This window comes from Crocodylus siamensis, chromosome 1 (genome assembly GCF_052110815.1).
Source record: "Crocodylus siamensis isolate JL-2025a chromosome 1, ASM5211081v1, whole genome shotgun sequence".
NCBI lineage: Eukaryota > Metazoa > Chordata > Crocodylia > Crocodylidae > Crocodylus > Crocodylus siamensis.
Genome location: NC_143395.1, coordinates 142,034,571 through 142,056,433, shown reverse-complemented (window position 1 = coordinate 142,056,433; position 21,863 = coordinate 142,034,571). Strand labels below are relative to the sequence as shown.

At 40.6% G+C, this 21,863-nt stretch overlaps 1 protein-coding gene across 3 annotated transcripts in view; it reads left to right on the top strand.

The window, feature by feature from the left end:
• The window catches only part of HEATR1 (HEAT repeat containing 1), a 51,661-nt gene that overhangs the window by 8,163 nt on the left and 21,635 nt on the right, over positions 1-21,863 (top strand). For 2 of the 3 annotated variants that reach the window (XM_090044695.1, XM_090044714.1), the window contains 19 exons: positions 1,084-1,295; positions 3,306-3,439; positions 4,098-4,206; positions 4,556-4,666; positions 5,036-5,153; positions 6,173-6,280; positions 6,853-6,948; positions 7,634-7,722; positions 7,997-8,208; positions 8,827-8,948; positions 9,576-9,773; positions 10,809-10,992; positions 11,312-11,460; positions 15,964-16,156; positions 16,690-16,862; positions 17,749-17,913; positions 18,634-18,876; positions 20,982-21,113; positions 21,602-21,708. In XM_090044695.1, the coding sequence (XP_089900821.1) occupies positions 1,084-1,295; positions 3,306-3,439; positions 4,098-4,206; positions 4,556-4,666; positions 5,036-5,153; positions 6,173-6,280; positions 6,853-6,948; positions 7,634-7,722; positions 7,997-8,208; positions 8,827-8,948; positions 9,576-9,773; positions 10,809-10,992; positions 11,312-11,460; positions 15,964-16,156; positions 16,690-16,862; positions 17,749-17,913; positions 18,634-18,876; positions 20,982-21,113; positions 21,602-21,708 (2,855 nt within the window). The remainder of the gene's footprint in view (positions 1-1,083; positions 1,296-3,305; positions 3,440-4,097; positions 4,207-4,555; positions 4,667-5,035; positions 5,154-6,172; positions 6,281-6,852; positions 6,949-7,633; positions 7,723-7,996; positions 8,209-8,826; positions 8,949-9,575; positions 9,774-10,808; positions 10,993-11,311; positions 11,461-15,963; positions 16,157-16,689; positions 16,863-17,748; positions 17,914-18,633; positions 18,877-20,981; positions 21,114-21,601; positions 21,709-21,863) is intronic. The other variant, XM_090044703.1, reaches the window with a different exon arrangement.

The following is a 21,863-nucleotide window of genomic DNA, read 5'->3' as shown; positions in this document are numbered from 1 at the left end:
GCTTGATTGTAAACTTTGGCCAATTTAGTGTTACTGTTGTGGGACTGTGGAAGTGACCTACGTCCACCTGGCTTTGATATGATACACTGCTCGTAAAGTAGGATGTTGGGAAATGACTCAATGCCCCAATATTCTGGCTATCAAGGGAATTATGAAAATAGCTGGAAAGCCAGTCCTCTACCTAACCTGGGCTGAGGAAAGGCAGGAACTGGGAGACAGCTGTGTACGTAATCTAAATCATATCTCCCAATCATTGTGAATGTTGTTGAAAAGATAATGGTATAGCTGAGAACTCATTTTGCTTGAGAACTAATTTACACTAGACATGCACGAATACATTGGTCCGATATCTGCTCTGCTCCCAGTGCCGCAGTAGCCAGCCGCCTGGTACAGCCTCAGCTCTTTCTGGCATGTGGTTGGAGGTGGGGCATTGAGTCAGGACTGTGCCAGGTGGCTAGCTGCTGACAGCGCTGGGAGCAGAGCAGCGGTGAAATTTGGGGTTGATGCAGCATCCTCCCAGCACCACTGGCACCCACTCCAAGCTCAGCCTCTGCCAAGAAGAGCCCTGTGCAGCCTGCCCCGCACAGATCTGGAGGCCATGTGCCCCCGGGGGCAGGCACTGGTGGGATCCACCTTCCTCCTCCCCACCCACATGAGATGGGCTCCAGCCCCTCCCCACACCCCGTATGGGCAGTGCCTGCCTCTGCTCCCTCCCTCACTGCAGGGAGTGTTGATCTGGCCCCCCATGCCCCTTCCCTCCCCCTTCCCCTTCCACCACACCAAACTTACCAGCTGGAGGGAGCTGTATTGGAAATCAGATCGGTATCGGCCAGTATACCTCCTTAAATATTGGCTATTGGTATCGACCCCAAAAATCTTTATTGGTGCACCCCTAGTTTACATGTGTGTTGTGTGCATGTACCTCCTTAGCTCATTTCTTCGCGTCTCAAGAGTTGAGTGGAATCACTCACCCAAAGATCTGACATCATTGATGCTGGTCAGAGAGATTGAAGTTCCATTTTTCCTCAATATTGTTTTTGAACTAAAATCTTGACACTTTTGGATTCTTTCTCTTTTTTGTAGGGTTTGAAATCCTGTCTAGAGGATTACAGGGCTGCAACATACATGATCATCTGCCAGCTGGCAGTGAAAGTGACCATGGCGACATCCTTAGTGTGCACCTTGACTTTACAGATCAGCAAGGCTTTGACCAAAATGCCTTCCCTGGCCAAGGAAGGACTAGCCTGCCTGATTGTTCTTCTTCAGAGCCAAAAGGGAGACAATCTTGGGAAAAAGTAAGCATGCCTGAAATGACTAGAAAAGTATACCCGATAACTCTTAATAGCTGAGAACACGCATCTTGAGTAAAATAACTTGAATCTATTTTAGATTCCAATTTTAAAGGGATGCTGATACTTTTCTGTGGGAGTAGCACCACAGTAGTTATGGCTGAGACTGCCACACTCTTTAAGAGCTGATATTTGAAACAACTATAAAATCCATATCTTGTAGATTTTAGCTATTGGTGTAATTTAATTGTTTTTAAAATTGTTGCAACTCCTCAGATTTGGGATAGCATTTCTGATAATTTATTCAAGGGGTTTCTCAGATACAGCCCTTCTGTAAAGGCTGCTTTCAATATACAGATTGCTTTGAAACCTGTAAGTTTAGGGAGAGTATCTTGAAAGTAGGTATATTTTCAAGAGGAGGTAGGGTAGAGGACTTAATGCAGATTTGGTGCCATTGGGTTAGCGGGTTCCAAGATGCACCCCACATCCAAATTGAGCTGTTTGTAACATTGCATTCTTGTAACTTCTGTGGCGCAGCATGAGGCAAAATGGAAGGCTGTGACACTTTTGTGAAATTTATGGCCTAGGTTGCCCATGAGATCAGCTAGTGAACAGGACCAAAGACCAGTTTAGAAATACTCCAAAAGTTACTGCATTTGAAAAGCTCCATTAGTTCTGCTTATAGATAGTCCATCTCTGTGGGAACTGCTGTTTTCTAGGAGTGAGCGATACACTTTGAGGCTTTGTCTGCACTTAAAAGGGTTTGCCAGTGTAGTTGTAATGATAGAGTTATACTATCAGTTCTCATAAGTAGAGGCACAGCTTATCCTCTGCATGTATGTATTGAATTGCCAGGATAGTTTCCCCAAATGGAATAAACTATGTGAGAAGAGGGATCTCTGCTGCTATCTCCTGGCACCTGCGCTAGAAGTTTTGCCAATGTAGTTCTGTTGATAGGTTGGGAAGGAGAAGTTAACAGATCATGCCCTGACTTGACGTAGCTATATCTGCAAAACTTTTAAAAGCGTAGATCAGGCTCAGATCCTCTGCCTTCAGGGTGGCTTAGAGCAGGGTTGTTAGATGTCCAGCCCATAGGCTTGTGGTTTGGAAGACCCACCTCTTGGTCCAGCTCAGGGTGGGAAATTTGATGGCAAGGTGAGCAGCAGTGGTGTTTACTCCCCTGGTTGCCAAAACAACTGTATCAGTGGGGCCAATAACCCAGGAGGTTAATACAGCCACTGAATTTTTCAGTCAGGGTTCCAGTTGAGGACACTGCTGTGCTGGCCAGGCAAGTGGCAGCAGTATTGATTCCTGCAGCTACCAGCACCCAGAAGGTTTATAAGGCTTAATGCTCACTCCACCACCTGAATTTGGGTCATCCAGTCTGCAAGAAGCTATAGTTTCAGGACTACATATTACTACATGGATATTTTCTTTATGTGAGCACATTCCATTTAGACTAAAAGCCATTTCATTTCTCTACAATCCCCCTGTGCTGTAAAAGTTTGTGAGGCATACCTTTCTGTTACTCCACTTCCAAGGAGTTAGTGTAAGTAGTATCCTGGTTGCTGCATCTAGATGGTATGGTGTGCTTCCCACTACATTTTCTCTCCCTGTGTATCTCCAAGGCCTGCTTAGGCTAGGACAGTGAAGGAAGCTAGTCTTAATGACAGGTTTTCCCAGGGAGAACTCTCCTCTTCCTTGCACACAAGTACTCCTCAGTTCTGCACCCTTCACTGCCATGATTTTCTGGTTTTTTTTAAAAAGGAAATTTTCTGTCCTAAAGTGAATACTTCCTACCTTTGCAGAATCTGAAATGTACCAATAAACCTCAGAAAACTGCGGTGTATAACCCTAGAACCCTTTACATTTTTGTTCAGTGTTGCTGTGTCACTTGATAACACATATTGGACATTTGAAGGTTTTCTGTCATACCCATCATACTGTGTCAGACACTCGAAGGTGACTGTCAAACTGTGACCTAAAGCCACATTCATTCTTTTGTCTCCTGTGCAGGCCATTTAATTACTTGTGTAATGTTCAAGACCTGGTTACCCTGTTGCATGGCATTTCAGCAGCCTATGACATCACTCCACTTCTGCGTTACCTGCTGCCACAATTAGTTAACTCTGTTGTCCACTATAGTGATGGTAGGTTGATATACATTTGATGTTTTGTTTAATTTTTCTGTGCAAACTGTTATGGTAACTTTCCTAAATGTCTAGGTAAATCATTTTCAGTCACTGCTCATGGTAAACTACTGAAAACAGTAAGGAACTGCACATACTTTTTTTTTTATGTTTGATTTGTTCTCTGCTTTCCCAAATGCTACAGAAGACTGTTCTTCTGCTAGGCAACCAGATATCTATATGAGGTGTTTCAGTCGCAGGAAGAGGGTCCCCTTTCTGATGAATTAAATTTCTACTTGATTTGACATAATTTTAGGAAGTTATTGACTTGAATCTGTACAGATAATATTGTTTGATACAATAGATGTAACATGTCCCATAATTTTTATCCAGACACATAGAAATGATACAGACCAGCTCATAATGGATGTTGTTTTTATTAAAAACTATGAGATTTGTAAGCACTGATGATCCCATTTTATGGATTTGGAAAATAAGATCCTGAATAGTTACATTACTTTACCAGAGATGCTCAGCAAGTTAGCATCAGAGTTGGGAATGCATTCCTGTCTCCCAGGTTATGTGCTCAAGTGGCTAGATTTTGCTGTCAGTCTTTAGGGTTTTGTTGGCTTAGTCAATTTAGAGTTAATTTTTCTTTGATAATTATACCTCTGTTAAGAAGGGCATGAAGAATCGGAAGAGTCATATAGTCAAATATATGCAACACATCTGGAAGCGATACTTACAGGTATACCACTGGAAAAAGAAGTAGATCGCCTAGTGGCCTGGTGAGTTAGTTATGCTTATTTTTCACAGAACCATTTCAGATAATAGAACAGTGAATTTGTAAAAACATAATGTTGCTAATAGATATCTTTTATAACCTTTTGTATTCCTGGGTTACAAATTTATTCTCATGTCAGAACACTTGAGTGTTCATTGAAAATGCTCACCTGGCCAAGATAAACACGCATGTAGATGTTTGCAGGATTGGCCCTTGCTCATACTTTGGGGATGAAAATGTGGAGAAATCCGTACTTAAAAACCTTGTATAAATCAGACGGACAGTTCTGTTTGTTCAAATGAGTGGCATTGCCCTTTAAAGATATGTTTTTCTCCTTTTGTTTGTCATTTCAGTAAATTTCTTGAAGAGTTTATTTCCTACGGCACAGAGAATGCATCGGAACCCACCAAGGTGGAAGTGCTCAGCAAAAAGCTGCTTCCCTTAATCAGGCTTTTTGAAAGAAAGTAAGTTACTTTTTTGCCCTCCCTGTGCCCTGCCTGCAGTGTGAAGATATCATCTGTCACCTATTCATTTAGGTGATATATTACCTAGTCTTTAATTAATTGCCCTAACCTGTCTGAGCTTATGTAGTATCTGAGTGCTTCAGCAGTCAGCCTCTTTGACCCTTCCAATTAAATAAATTGACCCTTTCCATTCCTTAATTACACTGTTTTTGATCTGTTGTATAAAAACACTATTGGGTGTACACGCAGAGCTGTTTATAAAAACTTGCTCAAACAAGAGTGCTTACAGTCTCTTGTATTGCACATGTTCCTCTTGTGCTTGGTGCATAACTTTTCTGTACAGAATCTCTTTCTTTTGGCTGTTGGCAGGTATCCTAAAGCCCTAGACATGGTGCTGGAGGAGCATCTAAAAGACGTTACGCATCAGACCAAGCAAGATCTTTTTCACCAATTCATCTCTCTCTCGCTGAGTGGTGGTAAATACGAGGTAGGTACAGGTTTGTGGCCTAATTTATCTCTGAGTTTGCTGCTTTAAAGTCAGTATTGCAGAAATATGACTGTTCATATTTAATTTGGAGGCTTTTTTTTCTTTTTTTAATTGTGCTTTAGATGCCATGTTGTGTTTGGGCAAAACTTTGTTATAGGATTATGGAAAAGTAGGGCTGGAACAAGAACTTCAATAAGACATCTAGTCCAACCCCTTGTTCAAAGCAGGTTCACCTATTTCTAAACCAGCCTAAACAAGTGTACGTCTAACCTGCTCTTAAAAACACCAGGAATGGAGAGATTCCACAGCCTCTCTGGGTACAGAGAGGATTGTCATGACTCCAGAATCACAGAGCAGCTGTCAATCGTCCCAGTCTTTGGTCAAGAAAACTTCAGTTTCATGTTTGGGGTGGGGGTTTAACCCTTAGTTTTGCAGTTACTTTTCTTGCTGTTTCTTTCGCCCTTCTGAATCAAGAGTATAAAAAGGAAATAATGATGAGTTATTAAAAACAATGTTTCAAACATTCTCAGCCAATTTAAAAAAATACATAACTGTACATAAAGGGCATAGATTCTTTGTCTGGGTGGCAAACTGATGAAAACAAGGCATGCAGAGTTATGACCTGTGACTGCTTTAGTCGTTGAGGTTCTGGAGATAAGGTGTAGGCATTTGGGCTGACATTCAGGTTGCCTTTTTAGCTGTAGCTATCTGTGTTTTGTCAGTGGCATATTATGTCACTAGAGCCGTCTCAGAATCCTTAGATAAGACACTGTTTTCCTAAGGCAGTAAAACATTTGGTGTTTTCTTCACCTTGGCAGAATTTGATGGACTATAATTAGAAATACATTGTAAGTTCATATATAGTCAGTCGCACTTCCTTGTTCTAAATTTGATGCTTTGCCATCAGAAGTAGTTTCCTTCCAGGACCAAATGGTAGCTAGTTTATATTTTCCATAGGTTTGTTATATGTGCTTTATTCATTTAACATATACTGAGTAATTGTAACTTGTACATTTCAGTTTATGGCTGATTCAGATACCTCCCTGCTGCTTAGCCTGAATCATCCACAGCCTGCTGTCAGGGTTTTGGCTACTCGGCATTTGAAGGAGATTATTGAACTATCAAAGGTTGGTACCCTGACTTCCTCTCATCAAGAATTTACTCAACATCTGATGTCTGCAGAAGATCATTTGTCAAAAGTTTTAAATGAAATGAAACAAACATCACAGTAATGCAGTACAACCTCGTCAGAAACCTGCTTACTACAAACCCCAACTCTTAACAATCCCAACAGTCAGAATATTTTTGTTTCATTTTTTATGAGACAATAATTTGATTTAAACCTACTGTAGGGTTAAACCCATCCTCTTTGAACTTTTTTCCTGGTCCTAAAGACATTTTTTATGAGGTTATCCTATAATATTTAAGATTTATTACCTAGAGTCTAATTTAATTTTTGGCCAGGTCATGTCACTGTTGTTTTAAATGTTGGTTTATCTTGTTCAGTATGGATTTTATTCTTGTCTATGAAGTTCCTGTAGTGAAGTCTGGGTAAACAGATTCTTCCTCTGATATTACCTATTAGCTTCTCCCTTACAGAAATTTCTTCTGCGTGATGTAAACCCTTGTCCTTTATTGGAGTTCATATTTATTTAAAGAAAATTATTTTTCTTAATGTCTTTCCCCTGTTTTTCTTCAGGAGGGATTTGATAAGTCCTTCATAGAAGAAGCCATTCTTGCTCGACTTGTGGATGACAACTTGGAGGTTGTTGTGTCTGCTCTCAGTGCTCTGGAGGTAAATCGGTATCTCTTGAAAGATTGCACAAAATTTTATATCGCTCAAAATGTCCCCTGTAGAAGGACGATTGTGCCCAAAAGCTTACTAAGAACTTTTTCCCGACTACTCAGTTTGTCTAAGAAAAGATATCACATCTATTCAAAGAACCTTGACTGCCTATGTCCTTAGGCCAACATGGCTACAAGCAAAAACCCAGCAGCACAACATTTTAGTTCTTTCTTTATTTTCAGAAGCAGTCTGAAATGAGTGCTTGCCTCTGACAATATTACAGGAAGATTGTTTCTTCCAGTGCTGTTCATTTTAAGCATTGATCTACCATTGATTGCAAAAAGGTGTACATAAAAATATGAATGCTTAAACAGTAGACTATGCTTTTAAATTATTTTCATGTAGTGAATACTACCCAGTGGGGAAAAGAATTCTTACTTCTTTATAAAGCATTCCTCTTGCTGTAAATTCAACATTTCCAAAGATTTTGCTATATTCCAGACTATATGCCTTTCATAGATTTGGCAAACTGGAGCATGCTCTTAGTATAAATATTAATTCTGAGGAATAAAAATGGTATCAGATCAACACATTCAGTCATCAGTGCTGACATTTTCTGTTGTTTATAACTTTATGAAAAACAAGGCTATTTACAAATTATCATTTACTTTCTCTCTCTTCATTTTGCTTGTAGATTTTTAAGGGGCAGATCAATCCAGAAGTAACCGTTTCAAGCCTGTTAGGCCTTTTTCAAAGAGCTGATCTTTCAAAGGATGAGAAGTGGTATGCATGTATTTCCCTTCTGCCTCTCTCCCCTAGGCCCCCAAGACTTTAAAATTATTAGGGGTGAAAGTTGGTTTGGGGTTTTGTCATAGCTGAAGTTCAGATCTCTTTTGTTATAACAACTTGATGAATCTTGGGAAATATTTGAAAGTGTTCATTTTTCACAGATTTCGTTTGCTTTCTGTTTTAATGTTAGGAAGTTGCTGGCATTATAGAGAAATATTCTTGCTCATAAAATCAGTGATGCGCTTCAGCTTTCTTTTTTCTGATGTAGGTACACAGTTCTGGAAGGAGCAATAAAAATTTTAATCAAAGAAGAAATTCTGAATGAGAGAGAAGAGCTGTTAAATCAAGTAGCAGTAAAATTGTTACCATTTATGGTGATCACTAATAATAATTCAAAATCAGCAGAATGGAGAACGGCAGTTTGTCTGTCAGAATCTGGCCTCTGCTCCCTTCATCCATTGTTCAAAGGCTGGTCAGAAGGTAAGATACTAAAATCAGCTGGTTTAATAAATGGAGGAAAAAGAAAAACTACTAGATGTTAGAACTTTATGATCATAAAGTCAGCAGAACACTTCACTACTTGTAACAAGCTATTACCCTTCCATCATGAATAAAACCCATGAGAAGTAGATTAGCCAGTCAGACAAAACTCTCTTGTTATTTTTATCTTCGATTTAGAGCATGACTTGAAGTAATACTGTACTTGTGCAATATATGAAGTGATATTTTTATGGTTAATTGTAATGGTAACTGCCTTAGGGATTTTTTATATAGGACTTGATTTGCTATTTTAAGACCATGGCCCCCACTTTTTAGTGTGGCAGAATTCCAGGTGAACTGAACTGAAGGGATCCTGTTCTATATTCAAGGAGTTAACTCGTCTGATGAAAAGGGAGGTGAGGATAAGGGAGGAAGGTCCAGAGGCATTGTATGTGGAGGGTATGTGGAGTTGTTTGAAAGTTGATTACAGAAAAACCTAGAATGTTAGTGATAAGGAAATGAATTGCCCAGTGTGCAAAAATACTTGTAAATAAGGTCAAGCTGTCAGCATTTTCATGTGTAACTTGCTTTTCCACCTTTTTTATTTTGTGGAAATAGCTTTTGAAAAAGTAATTAAATCCAGTGAGCCTGCAGAGCTGGTTGGTGTGGCCGCTCAGAAAATGATCCTGCTGTTTTCTGATAATATAACTTCAGGGGATCCTTCCATAATGTTACAGATGGTATGTACATAATTAAGATATGTTTGTTTTTATGTTACGCCAGACTCTCTAAATTTGGGACCTTACAGGCAAAAGAGACTGAATAAGATGCATGGCAGCTTAACAAATGCTGCATGTTATATTTTACACCATTAACCAGTGGCTAAAAAAATATATTTATGGTATATAAGAATTATAGTCACAGATACAATGGTCAAAAAAAATTACTGCCTGCTGACTGTCATGATAAGGAAAATACAATGCATGAAAGAGTAACACATTGGCACATCAATCTAGTTAAAGCAAAACCTTCATGTTGGGGTTTTTTGTCCCAAGGCAATTTTCCAATTGAGGGGGAAAAATGTATAATGAATTTGGAGGTCTCTGCTGCCGAGTTTAGATGGACAAATCCATGGGCAAATGTTTACATTCCACCAAGTATCGTCACAGTAAGAATTAATAAGTACTCCTGTTAGAAGAGAAGACAGGGTTTGAACTGACTATGGAAACAGACTTCTGTACCAAGCATAATGAAGGTATATTGGGGCAAGGAAAGATAGATAGGGTGTTCTACTCTCCACGCTATAGAGGACAAAAGGAAGGGAGCAGATGATCAAGTGCCTTATGCTATCTTTTTTGTGTTTTAAGGTGGAGGATTTGATTTCTGCTGCTGAAAATGAATCCTGCAGTGTGAAGCAGAAAGTAGCTGCCCTCATAATCACCTCGGTGCTTGCCCAGTGCTGCTGCAGTTCACAAATGGAGGAAAGTTCTTTGTCATTGGCTCTCAGAGTCTTCAGTCTTTTGGGGGGAAAAATCAGAAGACTTGAAAGCAGTCACTCTACAAAGGTAACTGTTATGCAGTTTTGGAGATGGCACTTCTTCATTGGAGGGGGGAAACAGCTTTTCATAGGTGGAAAATCAGCAGCTTTGAAGTAGGTGGATAATCTGACTCCATTTTTAAAAACACTTGGTAACATTTTCTAAAAGTATTAAGAGGTTTATGGTGTTGCTTTATCACCAAAATAAATTTGGAGAAAATAAATAACTCCTTGTGGTTTACAGCAGTGCAGTAAATTAAACATAAATTTTCTCTTTCATCATAAGCTAGAACTTCCAAGTACGTAAGTGTCGGTCCTTCTTCTGTAGTCTTTCTAAAAGAAAAATTTAACATTAGAATTAACAACGTGAGTTGTCTCCATCTTGTGGAAGAGAGAGACTGTTGTTGAGCGTAACTATATCTTAAGGATGTGATTAATTGCAATCCAAAGCAAACATTTTATTGAGGAAATTAGTTTTCCATTTGTATAGTGCATCACATCTGTCCCTTTTGAAAAGTAAGAGAATGTCAAATCTGAAGAACTATGTCTTTGTAAGAGAACAGACCTATTATTAATAGGGCACCATCAACTTGAAATGAAGCCATTTGCTAAAAATATGGCCTACATGTAGTTTTAAGTGCATATCCATCTTGAGAATCCCCTGATTAATTTTTGAGGTTTTGATAGAAATTTGTCTCAGTTTTAAGGTCCTTCTGATTTACCTTCTGAAGGTAGAGCAGGACAGGGATTCCTGGCTTCACATGGAAAAGCCTATTTTGTTCTTTCACTGCTTTAATTTAGAAGTTTAATGTTCCTAAAGTTAAGTAGGCTTCTTGGCCTCCTGCAGGCTCAGAGCAAGTGTTGCACTCACTAAGCAGGATTACTTCCATATGTCTGAAGCCTACAAAATTAAAATTGTAATTCCTATAAAAGAATTATAAATTAGAATGTTCTTTTTTTTTCTTTGCACACAGCAGGCCTTTGTGCTAATCTTCTGCCAACATGTAAAGTTGTTCTGTAACTTTATGAGGTTGTGGAGAATGTCTTATGTTTTCATCCACAGATGATTCCTTCAGAATGGACAGCTGAACCACTGCCTGGGAGCATATTGTCATCAGAGTTGTTGACTGAATATATAGAAAAGCTCAATAGAGGTCAGGCTGTGGATGCAGAAGATTCAGTTACACTCTTACTTCTGTTGAAAAGCTTCATTAATGACCTTAGGCCTCCTTTATCCTTTTTAAAAGGTAAGCCTTAAGATTTTAACTGAAGGCTTTTAGATCCAATGAAGTAAAGAAGCCAAACTAATCTCCTAATTAATTTTTCCTTAGAGGTATTTTTTTACAAATATCTATACCTTGCATTTCTGGTCACGCAGTTGTGTTAGTTTTAAAATAGAAGATTTCTTTTCCCTCAGCATGGGAACTTCCACATTTCTTAGGTTCTTTAATGGCATAGTATGTTTCTGAAATGATTTTTTATATGTATACATGTTTTTGTTTATGTATATGTGTTTTATACATGTTTTTGTTTCTTTTTTTGCCTACGCTACATGCATGTCCATAGAAGAGAAGTGGTGGAATCCAGAAAATCTGAATGAACAGAGCAAAGACTATTTACACCTCTTGTTGGGGCTGTTTGAGCTCATTGTCTATAAAGCGAGTGAAGGAAGCAACTCTGTTCAGTTCAGAATGCTGATGAGTCTCTTATTCAAGGTATGTGTGTGTGTGTCTGCTTACATTCTCAGTTAACATTCTGAGTTTATTTAATCTTTCCAGCTGTTCAACTCATTTTAAACTTTTGCATAACATTTAGACAAAAAACTCAGGACACTTTTGATTGATCCTGGTTACATATTTGGGTGCTTTATGCAAAACAAAGGGGAATGGAACCTTATATTTTTAGCTAGTGAACCAGTTTTAATTGAATTTATAAGCACTGTTTAAGTAATAAAAATGTATTTCCAGAAGAGTTTTACAGAACTTTGTTTCTGGAAGCCCGTTACTAATTTATTCTTACCTGACTAGAAATAATGTTAGATAGTGCAATCCAGGTAACTTAATTTAATATTCCTTTTTCAGCACCAGTGTGTGTGTGTGTGTGTAGATTTAGAGAGATTGTTATACAAACCTCTTCAGTAATTTGATTATTTTTCTTATAAGCTACTTTGTGCCGCATTTCATTTTATTTACAGCATTTTATAAAGATTATGATTAACTAGTTGGAGAATGTTTAACACAAGACAGACTTGCATCAGAATAGTCATTAAAAGAGAATATATTTATACATTTCCAATCCTATATCTTGCTAGCCAGATTTGATAGGCTATATTAGGTGTATTGATTGCCTTACAATTAAAATGGATGACAGATTCTCTTATTCTTTACTGTCAAATAGTTATTTGAGGCTGGGCTCTGTAGAATACTTAGCGTAGTGGGTCCTCAATTATGATTAGTCTTTTGTTAACTTTGAATAAATGAGTCCAGAGATGCAAGGGTTTTAATATGACCGTATCACTGGGCAACATGGAACGCTTGAGCTTTGAGTTGTGGGGTACAGAGACTTTGACCTACGTAGTCCATAGCAAACACATACCATTAACAATAAAAAGCAATTAAAGACTCTCAAATTAATGTGTTTTGCCAGTCTTTTAGATAATAGCAGACTCATTTTAACTACTTTTTGAGGGAGGAAGGAAGGGGAAAAGAATACTCCAGAGGAGAGAGAATACTCCAGAGGAGGGCCACTCGCATGATCAGGGGGCAGTAGGGCAGCCCCTTATGAGGAGAGGCTACGGGACCTGAACCTGTTCAGCCTCCACAAGAGAAGGCTGAGGGGGGATCTAGTGGCCTGTTACAAACTAGTCAGGGGGGACCAGCAGGCACTGGGGGAGTCCCTGTTCCCCTGAGCACTGCCAGGAATGACCAGGAATAACGGTCACAAGCTGGCAGAGGGTAGATTTAGGCTAGATATCAGGAGATGCTACCTCACTGTCAGGGCAGTTAGGATCTGGAACCAACTTCCAAGGGAGTGGTGCTGGCTCCTACCCTGGGGGTCTTTAAGAGGAAGGGGTCAGACTCGGTGATCCAGTCGCGTCTCTTCCGACCCTAGAAGCTATGAAACTATGAAACTCAGTTGAGATGAGCTGAAGCTGCTCTTGTTTTTGTAGACTTGTTCTGTTTCCTTTAAGATGAAACCAGACCACACACACAAAGATAGAAACAAGCTGCGTTTTCTAGTGCTAACTCCTCACGGTCACCTTGTTACCTGAGGTAGACAGGCAAAGAATGTAGTATTCCTGTGCAACTTAGGCCAGTGTTGATTTGCTTGAGATACTGCTTTTCAATGTCTCCCTTCTAAAGGGCTTACAGAAATGTTACATGAGATGCAGTCTAGCTGAGATGCACTTTTATTAAACAGATGGCAAAAAGAGAAAAGAAATCAGGTTGTACCACACACTCTCTCACACTCCCCATTATTTTGTCTGCTGGTTAGGACTGATTTTCACCATGGCCTTTTTGATCAATTAATTTCTAATCTCATTTTCTTGTTTATCAGATATATTCTCAAGAGAGAAAGTCCTTAAGACCTCAAAGGGAATGCTGCAGTGTAGAAAGTAGTGGGGTATAGATTGTAGCCATATTGGTTTAAGGACATGGGCAGACAAGGTTCTTGAAATGAATCTGGTATCTTTTATTAGACCAGCTTAAATAGCTGGAAAAAAATGTTCTTAGCAAGCTTTTTGGGATTAAAAACCTTTCATCGGGCTGAGGAAGCATCTGCAGTTGGTGATCTTCCTGGATGGAATGAACGTAGAACGTTCTACGGTACAAGCTTTGTTATCCAGCACACACGGGGAATGGAGGGTGCTGGATAACAAAATATGCCTGATAACTGAGCAACCCAAACAGGTGTTTTTGCCTGTTCGGGTCGCCGCCTGTCCCACTGCATCTGGGGTGTTGCTGCCCCTCCCGCCACATCACTGCCCCTTCCATGGGCCCCAAGGGACAGGGAGGGGGGACCTGCACATCCTGCTATGCCCCTGGACTGTGGGGGCTTGGCAGCACTGGCTGCTTTCTCCCGGGCCGTGGGGGCTCTGCCGTGGCACTTCCAGTTTCACTTTTCCCTTACACGCCGGTTAACAGAGCATGCTGGCTTATAAGGTGCCAATTAACACGGCTTTTGCTGTATGTAGAACATAGAAAGTAGTGTTAATTGGTGTTAAAAAAACCCAAATCTAAGTAGTAAATAAGGTCTTTAAAACAAAAAAGGATGTCATTAGGTAATAGTGTCATGGCTTCAAAACAAACGTGCTAGATTGAGTTGGTTGTGGTGAACTATTAAGAAACTACATTTTTAAATACTAAGCAGTTCTCATATTATAGCTCAAAGGAAAGTCCCACAGAATTCCACTAATTCAATATAGATGCTTGAAGTGGTGAATTATAGTCTCCAGATCAGCTATTGATCTAAGAGTTCGCTCTGGTAGTGTCTCTGAGATGGAGAAAGAAGCATTTAAAGAGCATTTTATTCCACTATATTCAGGGCTGTGGACAGATGCAAAGAATTTAGGGCTGTGCGAAACAGCACTGCTTTGTTTTGGTGTCTGTTTTGCCATTTTGAAGGGCCAGTGTTTCATTTTGTCAAAGCTGTTTCAACATGTTTTGTCCATAGGCTGTAATGGGGAAGTCATGAAAATACCTAAAACTTTGTCATTTCTTGCCTGATTCAGATAAAAATTGCAGGGATAGTAGCCAGACTCCTCCCAGGGATGTGCCCCCCCCACCCCCCGGATCTGTATTTGAGATGACAGGATGCTGTTGTTGCCACCTGAGTATGGCCTGCGCCCAGCGCCAGGAAGACTGGTGATGCTGCTGGCAGCAACAGCAGCAGCCTCTTGTCATCCCACATGCAGATCTGGGTTGCCCGTGCCCTCGGGAGGAGTCGGGCAGTGCTGGGAGGGTAGGCTCAGCTCCTTGGGACTGAAGGAGCTGCTTGGAGCACAGCCCTGGCTCTCCGTACTTCCCACTGCCAGGCTGCACTCCAAGGGTCTCCACGAGCCCCATGGAGCTCAGCCTTGTGGTGGGAGGCAGGGGGCAGACGCTGGCCAGGGCTGTGCTCCGAGTGGCTCCGCCAGCCCCACAAAGCTCAGCCCTGGCTCTCCCCTACCTCCCACCACTGGGCTGCGCTCCGAGCAGCTCCGCCAGCCCCACACCACTCAGCCTGGTGGCGGAAGGTGGAGGAGAGCTAGTGGCAGAGCTGCTCAGAGCTCCGCCCTGGCCAGTGGCTCTCCCGCACCTCCCATCGCCAGGCTCAGCTCCGTGGGGCTGGCGGAGCTGCTCGGCGCACAGCCCGGTGATGGGAGACTGGGAAGAGCCAGTGCTGTGCTCTGCCTCCCGCCACTGGGCTGAGCTCCATGGGGCTGGCGGAGCCACTCGGAGCACAGCCCTGGCTCTCCCCTGCCTCCTGGCACCCTGCTGCTTTGAAACTTGAAATGTTTCAAAACGTTTCAAGTGCCCTGGTTTCTTTTTGAAGCTGTTTTAAATCTTTTTGTTTCATTTCATCTTCACTGTTTCAAACTCAAAACGTGTTGCAACAGCTTCAAAACGAAACACTTGGCGAAATTTCGCCCTAATAATGATATACTGTTGGGGGTGGGGGCTTATAAACTCAGAAGTGCGCATCAGCTGAATAGATGAGGACAGATGAAAGCGTTACATCTATAATGATATAAGTAAAGCTAACCATGCTACAGCTTTAACCCCATTTTAATGCAGGTTTAAATGACCCTTAGTAAACTACTATAACTTGAAACTTCAGTGATTTGTTTCTTCTCTCACCATCCTAATTCCGAAATTCATTATAATGTTGCCACCGCCCCCTAACCACCACCACTTCGAGCGTTGCTAGAAATTCCTATGGTAACCATGCAAAAATCTAGTAATTTGGAGTGAAGTGGATTGTATATTTTTCCATTTTGACCAAGAAAGCCATGTGACACATGAAATTAATGTTAGCATTACTATGAGATACAACTGTGAAAAGTGTTAATTGGACAATTAAAAATCAGTGCATCAAAGCAATGAATAAAAAACAGGGATTGCTTATTCTGGTACAAGATTGCAGGTGCTCTGAATAAAATATATAGGCTCTTAATTTTTGCTCTTAATAGGCAAGCAAGTGAAGCAAAATTTTGTAATTTAATTTTTATTTCACAGGTACATTTAGAAGACTCAGAAAAGCTGTTCAGATTTCTTTCAATTTTATGGACTTATAACTACAACCTTTCGAATCAACTAAGCTACACAGTGAACGCAGTGTTACAGACTCAGGCTTTGTATATAGGGCATGCAGTGCTTACATCACTGGCAGCCCAGAAGAAGAAACAGCTAGTATCACCTTCCTCCACAGGTAAGGGCAAACGGACTCAGAAACTGAAATGGATGCTTAGTCCTGGATTAATATAGCCCATGCTTATACTCCAGAACAAGAAATTAAGACATCCCTTTTCCTTGTAGTGTGTTATGTTTCCTGTAGAAACCCTATGTCGTAGACCAAATTAATGAGGATACTTATGTCAAATCATAACCACAGCAGCAGTAATAGTTGTTGTGGTATACAATAATGTGCTGTCAGTTGTCAAATAATACAGTTCTGTAGAAATGTATTTCAGAAAACACGTTTCAGTCTTAACACACACAATGATGTGTTGCATAGTCTTCAGCATCAAAATGTAAACCCTTTGATTTTTAAAAAGAGTCCAAGTATCCTTATGATAAAGCACATAACCAAATATCCACACAGTTCATGCTAAAGTCACTTGAAATCCCTCAAGGTTTATAGTGAAAGGAGCAAACCCTTTAATGATCTTTTAGGGCAACTGTTGAGATTCCCATCTTTTAACTGTGTTTTGCCCCACTCCTTCCCCCTCCTCCCATTTTCAGTGGTAATATCTTTGCTGATTAATCTTGGGAGTCCTGTAAGTGAAGTTCGAAGAGCTGCTCTTAAATGCCTCCGCTCCCTCAGTGGAATAAAGGAGTCTCTGTTTCATCCCATTCTTCATCACCTGGTCCAAAAAACTGAGGAGATCATATCCGATCCGACATATGTAACTCAGGTAAGATTATGCTAATATGTGTATAAAGAAGTGGAATGTTAGGTGCTGCTTTGAGCTCCAGCTTCTAGAAATCAGAGAGCTATCCTTTTTATCAATATGGTTTGTATTAAGATGCAGATTAATGTTCATGACTTCTAACAAATCTTGTTCAGAAAACAACCATGTTTTCCACATTGATTTCTAGTAATCTCTGCAGAGTAAAGGCTAAGTTTATGTTGAATAAAACTGACATTGCTGAAAGAGTAAAGATTGTTTTCTCAGCCAGCCATTTCCTTCCTGAAGAAAGTTTGCAGTGGTCATGCTAAATGAAGTTCTGCCCTGCTGTTACGTTTTCTCAGGGATTCCCAGATAACTCTTCTGGTGCCCACTAGGAGGAAAGGTTATCCCACAAGTCCTCCTCCAGATATTATTCCCAATAGGTTGCTATTTTTTTTGGAAAAAAAGGGCCTAAGAGTTTGAATATTTTCCTCCACAAACAAGTATATTAGGGGGGCAGATGGAATAGACATTGAAGCCTCTTCCCACAAATAATCCTACAGATGAAAATGATGGTGAAGGAAGAGAATCCCAAGCATATACAGATTCTCCTGGGGGGGGTTCTTTCCAGTATCAGTAAGCCATTCACTAATGCTTTCTCAGAAAGCCGTTATTTGTATATTCTGAAAAGCCTATTTGTTTTACTAAATTATTTATGCACAAAGAATTTGGATATATATCAGGTAAGAGACATTGTTTACTTATGATGGAAGGGAAAAATTGACTTAAAAATGAATGAGTAATTTTGTTTGTTCATATCTTTCTTACATTGCATTTGCTTACACTTTTGTTATAGCTCTTTGGAATCTTTATTAACTCTTAGTATGTTAACTCTTATTTTTCTGACTAGAGTCTAGGAGGCCTGTTTAAGGAGCTGCAGACACAAAGTGAACAAAAATCCCAACAGAAATTGTCAGAAGCTTTGAAACACCTGCTTGATTGTGTACAAGTCCCCACTTGTCCATCATATATTGCAAGGAATTTGATGAAAATTCTCCATGCAGTTAATGGTGAAGTACGTATGAACTTTCAGCTTTTTTATTTGATTTATGGGTAGGACTGTTTTGTAAACTGGTGGGAGTTGGTTGAAATGTGCAGAAATTGGAAGATGCGATATTATTTAGCTGTGATAGCTTTGTTACATTTGACTAACTCTGAAGTATTTTTGGCTAATACTTCTAACAATATGCCAGGTAAACAGAGGCCAATCTTTTTGGCAGGTGTGCCACAAATTAAGCCCATGCTATCCTGATCCCTTGCCTGATCCACCATTCTGCTTTCTGCTCCATGCCTGATCTGCTACTCTGCTCTTTGCTTCCTGCACCATCTGCCACCAAGCTGCCTGCTTCCTTCCTGAACTGCTGCATGTTATACGCAGGGCACCCTGTCCCACTTGACCTGTGCTAGGTCAAGGTTGCAAAAATCTAAATCAAAGATTATTGAAACAGTTTCCTTGCTCTGTATGGAATTTTTGGGGGGGTCCAGGACTCTGCACTAGAGTCATAAGTAAAATTGCTTAACAGTACAGAACAAAATCTTCCTGGGGAAAATCCTTTTTCTTTCTTTTCTAGAAAAGAGTGGTCCTTTCTATGAGCTCACATGTACCTCTGGTTACCTTAAGCAGCAGCTTTGCTTTTTCCTTTTCTGGAAGTGTAATGTAAAAAGTAACGTGCAGTATTACTGTTGTGCTAAAATGAAATCCTGCTTCTGAAATGGAAATGTTTTCCATTTGCAGGTGGTTCTTTCCCATTTGTTGCCTGCAATAGACAGGGTGCTGGAGAAAGTCCTGAAAGATCCTGAGACAATGTTGAAAGATGAGGTGCTTCTTCTACATCTCATCCTTGAGAAATACAACGAACATTCAGCTGCCCTCTTGTGCAAGAATCAGCAGTGTCTAGAGTTGTTCATTAAAATTCTTCACACTACAAAGGCGCTCTACAAAGGCATTCCAGCACTCCAGATCACAGCACTTGAGCAGGTAGGGGGTTCTGAAAGAAGGTTTTCATTTGTTATGAAAAAAATGTATTTTCTTTTTCAGCATGGTTAGTGAATTTAAAAGGATTCTTTCAAGGCGTTAGATTTAGAACTGGGGGGGTTTTTGTTTCCAAAGTCCACTTAACTTTCTTGAAATGTTTTCTAAATGGACAATTCAAGTAAGCATATTGGATGGGAAACAGGATTTCTTTCCTCTTTTAGCTTGTTTTTTAATAAAGAAAGGTTTCAGGGTTGCACTGTGTTGCTGTTGCTGCAGTTTCTTTGCTTTTTTACCAGTAAGTGCTGTAGCTGTATTTCAAAATCTCTTTGTAAAACCAAAAGCCCGAATGTTAAGAAGATGTAGCAAGCAAGAAATAGCTTCCTTTGGCATAGGCTAAAAATCAGTTGTTCACTTAGTTCAGGGGCGGGCAAAATATGGCCCGTGGGCCAGATCTGGCCCACCAGGTCATTTCATCTGGTTCATGGGCACCCACCAACAAACTGTAGCCCACCTGACTCATGCACCTTGCTCCTGCCCTCATGCATGGAAGGATCCAGCCCAGCCTGCATACAGCTTCTGGGTGCAGCTGCTGCTGCCATTGCTGCAGCTGCTGGAGGACCTACTCGGCTTCTCTGGAATCCAGCAATTCCTCTTCATCGCCAGCAGCGTCTACAGGAGCTCCCCGCTCCCGCCCCTGCTGGCACAGTCATGCCCCATCCCCAGCTGCTGAAGGCATGCACTGTTCATGCAGCCCAGCCAGTCCACCTCTATCATGTGGAACTCCCCACAGCACATGTGCAGCTCCCTGCATTCACGTGCCACCAGGGTAAGCCCCGCATGATGGAGCCAGCTGCCTTCTGGTGGCTGCACATGGCAAGTGACTCTGCCAGAAGTGGCAGGTAGCTCTGTCTCCTGCTTCCGTGGCAGCAGGAAGTGGGAAAGGCAGCTGGCTCCATTATGCAGGGTTTTTCTCAGTGGCACGCAAATGGCGGGGGCTGCGTTTGCACTGTGGGGTGCCCAGCACAATAGAGGTGGGCCTGCCTGGCTGTGCACTTCACCACCACATGCAGCTCTGGCTGGAGCTGCGTACCAGCAGGCAGCAGCGCCTGTGTGTGGACCACAAGTGCCCAAAGGCCCGTTGCCTATTGCTGCTGCCGCTGCTGCCAGCAGGCACTGCTCTACGGGGAACAGTGTGTGGAGGGCATCCCCACAGCCCCCACCCTTCCTATGCCCCCCCCACAAAACCACACAACCATACCCTATGCCCCCCCCAACCACATGCTCCCCCAACTACAATATGCAAGAGTAAGACTTTATTTTTGAGCTATTGTGCAATCGCCTCTATACACATAACTCAAACACAAATCATGACAAAAATATTTTTGGTAATAAAATTAAAATATGTTACACACGATGTTTGATTTTTAGTATATGGGGGGGGTTTTCTGGTTCAAACGGCAACTCCCCTCTGCACACACAACCCCCTCCCCCACCACCACCATTCCCTCCCCATAAGGAGTATTTTTGGAGGCAAGGGGAGAGATTTCCAGAGGCAAAGGTCAGGGATTAGGGGGCAGGACTTCAAGTCCCAAGTTGGCAACTAGGGGATGGAGCCCCTGTCAAGGGGCTGGGCTACCTTTGTGGCCCTCAACAGCTTACCAAACATCATTAAGTGGCCGTGCAGCAGAAAATATTATATTATTGTTATAAAAGCAGAGCAGCAGTTTTGCATCAATCCAGAATAGATTAAATGTTAATATGCCTGTAGAGTATCTTAAAAGTATGCATGAATGTATATGCTTTTTTTATTACCCTACACATAGCACAGTATGTGTATACTTATAGTATGTAAAAATATATAAATTATTTCTGTGTGCTTGTGGTGTGTATGTGCATGTGAAAATTAATTGTATACACATATTACATGTGTACTTGTGTATGTTTTGACATGTATGCATGTAAATGTTGTGCGTGTGTGTATTTATAGAATATTGTATATAAACTTGATTTTAAATTTTGAATTTTACATTTTGCCATTAAAAAAAAGTTACCCAAATCCATGTTGGCTTCATTTAAATACTTCTTTTTTTTTTTTTTAATATTTATAGATTACTAAGCCATTCTTTGCTGCAGTGAAAGATGGGAACATTCAACAGAAGCTTCTAAAAGTATTGTTTGATTTACTAGTAAACTGCAAAAGCCCACTCTGCGCCCAGACAGTTAGCAGTGTTTTTAAAGGGGTAAGTTGTAGACTCTTGGGATTTGAGAATTTGTTCAAGAGATGGAAAGGTGGTTCCCAGTTGCATCAGTAATTATTTTGATTGCTTAAGCAATTCATAACATGACGTAATCAGAAATAAAAAAAGCCATGTACATAAAGTCTTATAATTGAATAAGTAGGTCTTAAAGGTGCATTTTAACAGTTTTCTAAAAGATGCAGATCATATTTATGTGAATCCTAATAGCAGTTGTTATATTGCAAGAGTAAATTTTAGAGAAAGGAGGAACATTCCACTATGTTTGAAAAAGTAGTTGGGAAAAACGCAGAAGCATTTTCCCCAACCATGTTTTTTGTTGTGATTTTGGTTTTAATATAGCAGTTTATCATAATACATAACTTAAAAATGATTTCTCATTTTGGCAAATAAGCTGGCAGGCACGTGGATAGGTGGCTGGATTAGGGCAATCCTTATGTAATTAGTTGTCTTTTTTTTATACTTTATTTTAGATTTCCGTTGATGCTGAGCAGATGAGTGTGGAATTGGAGCCTCCCGAAAAAGTCAAAGTTCCGGCTACTATTCAGCAAACAAGAAGACAGAAAATGCAGCAACAGAGGTAGAGAACATAGGGATAGAGAAGTTATGGACTGTCTGTTTTTGTATTGGAATACTGAATATTTAGTATTACAGATAACACTGGGTCTCCTCTTGTAGGGGAAAAAACCCAAGGGCCACAGGAGTATACACCCTGCCCATATTATTTTGAGAAAA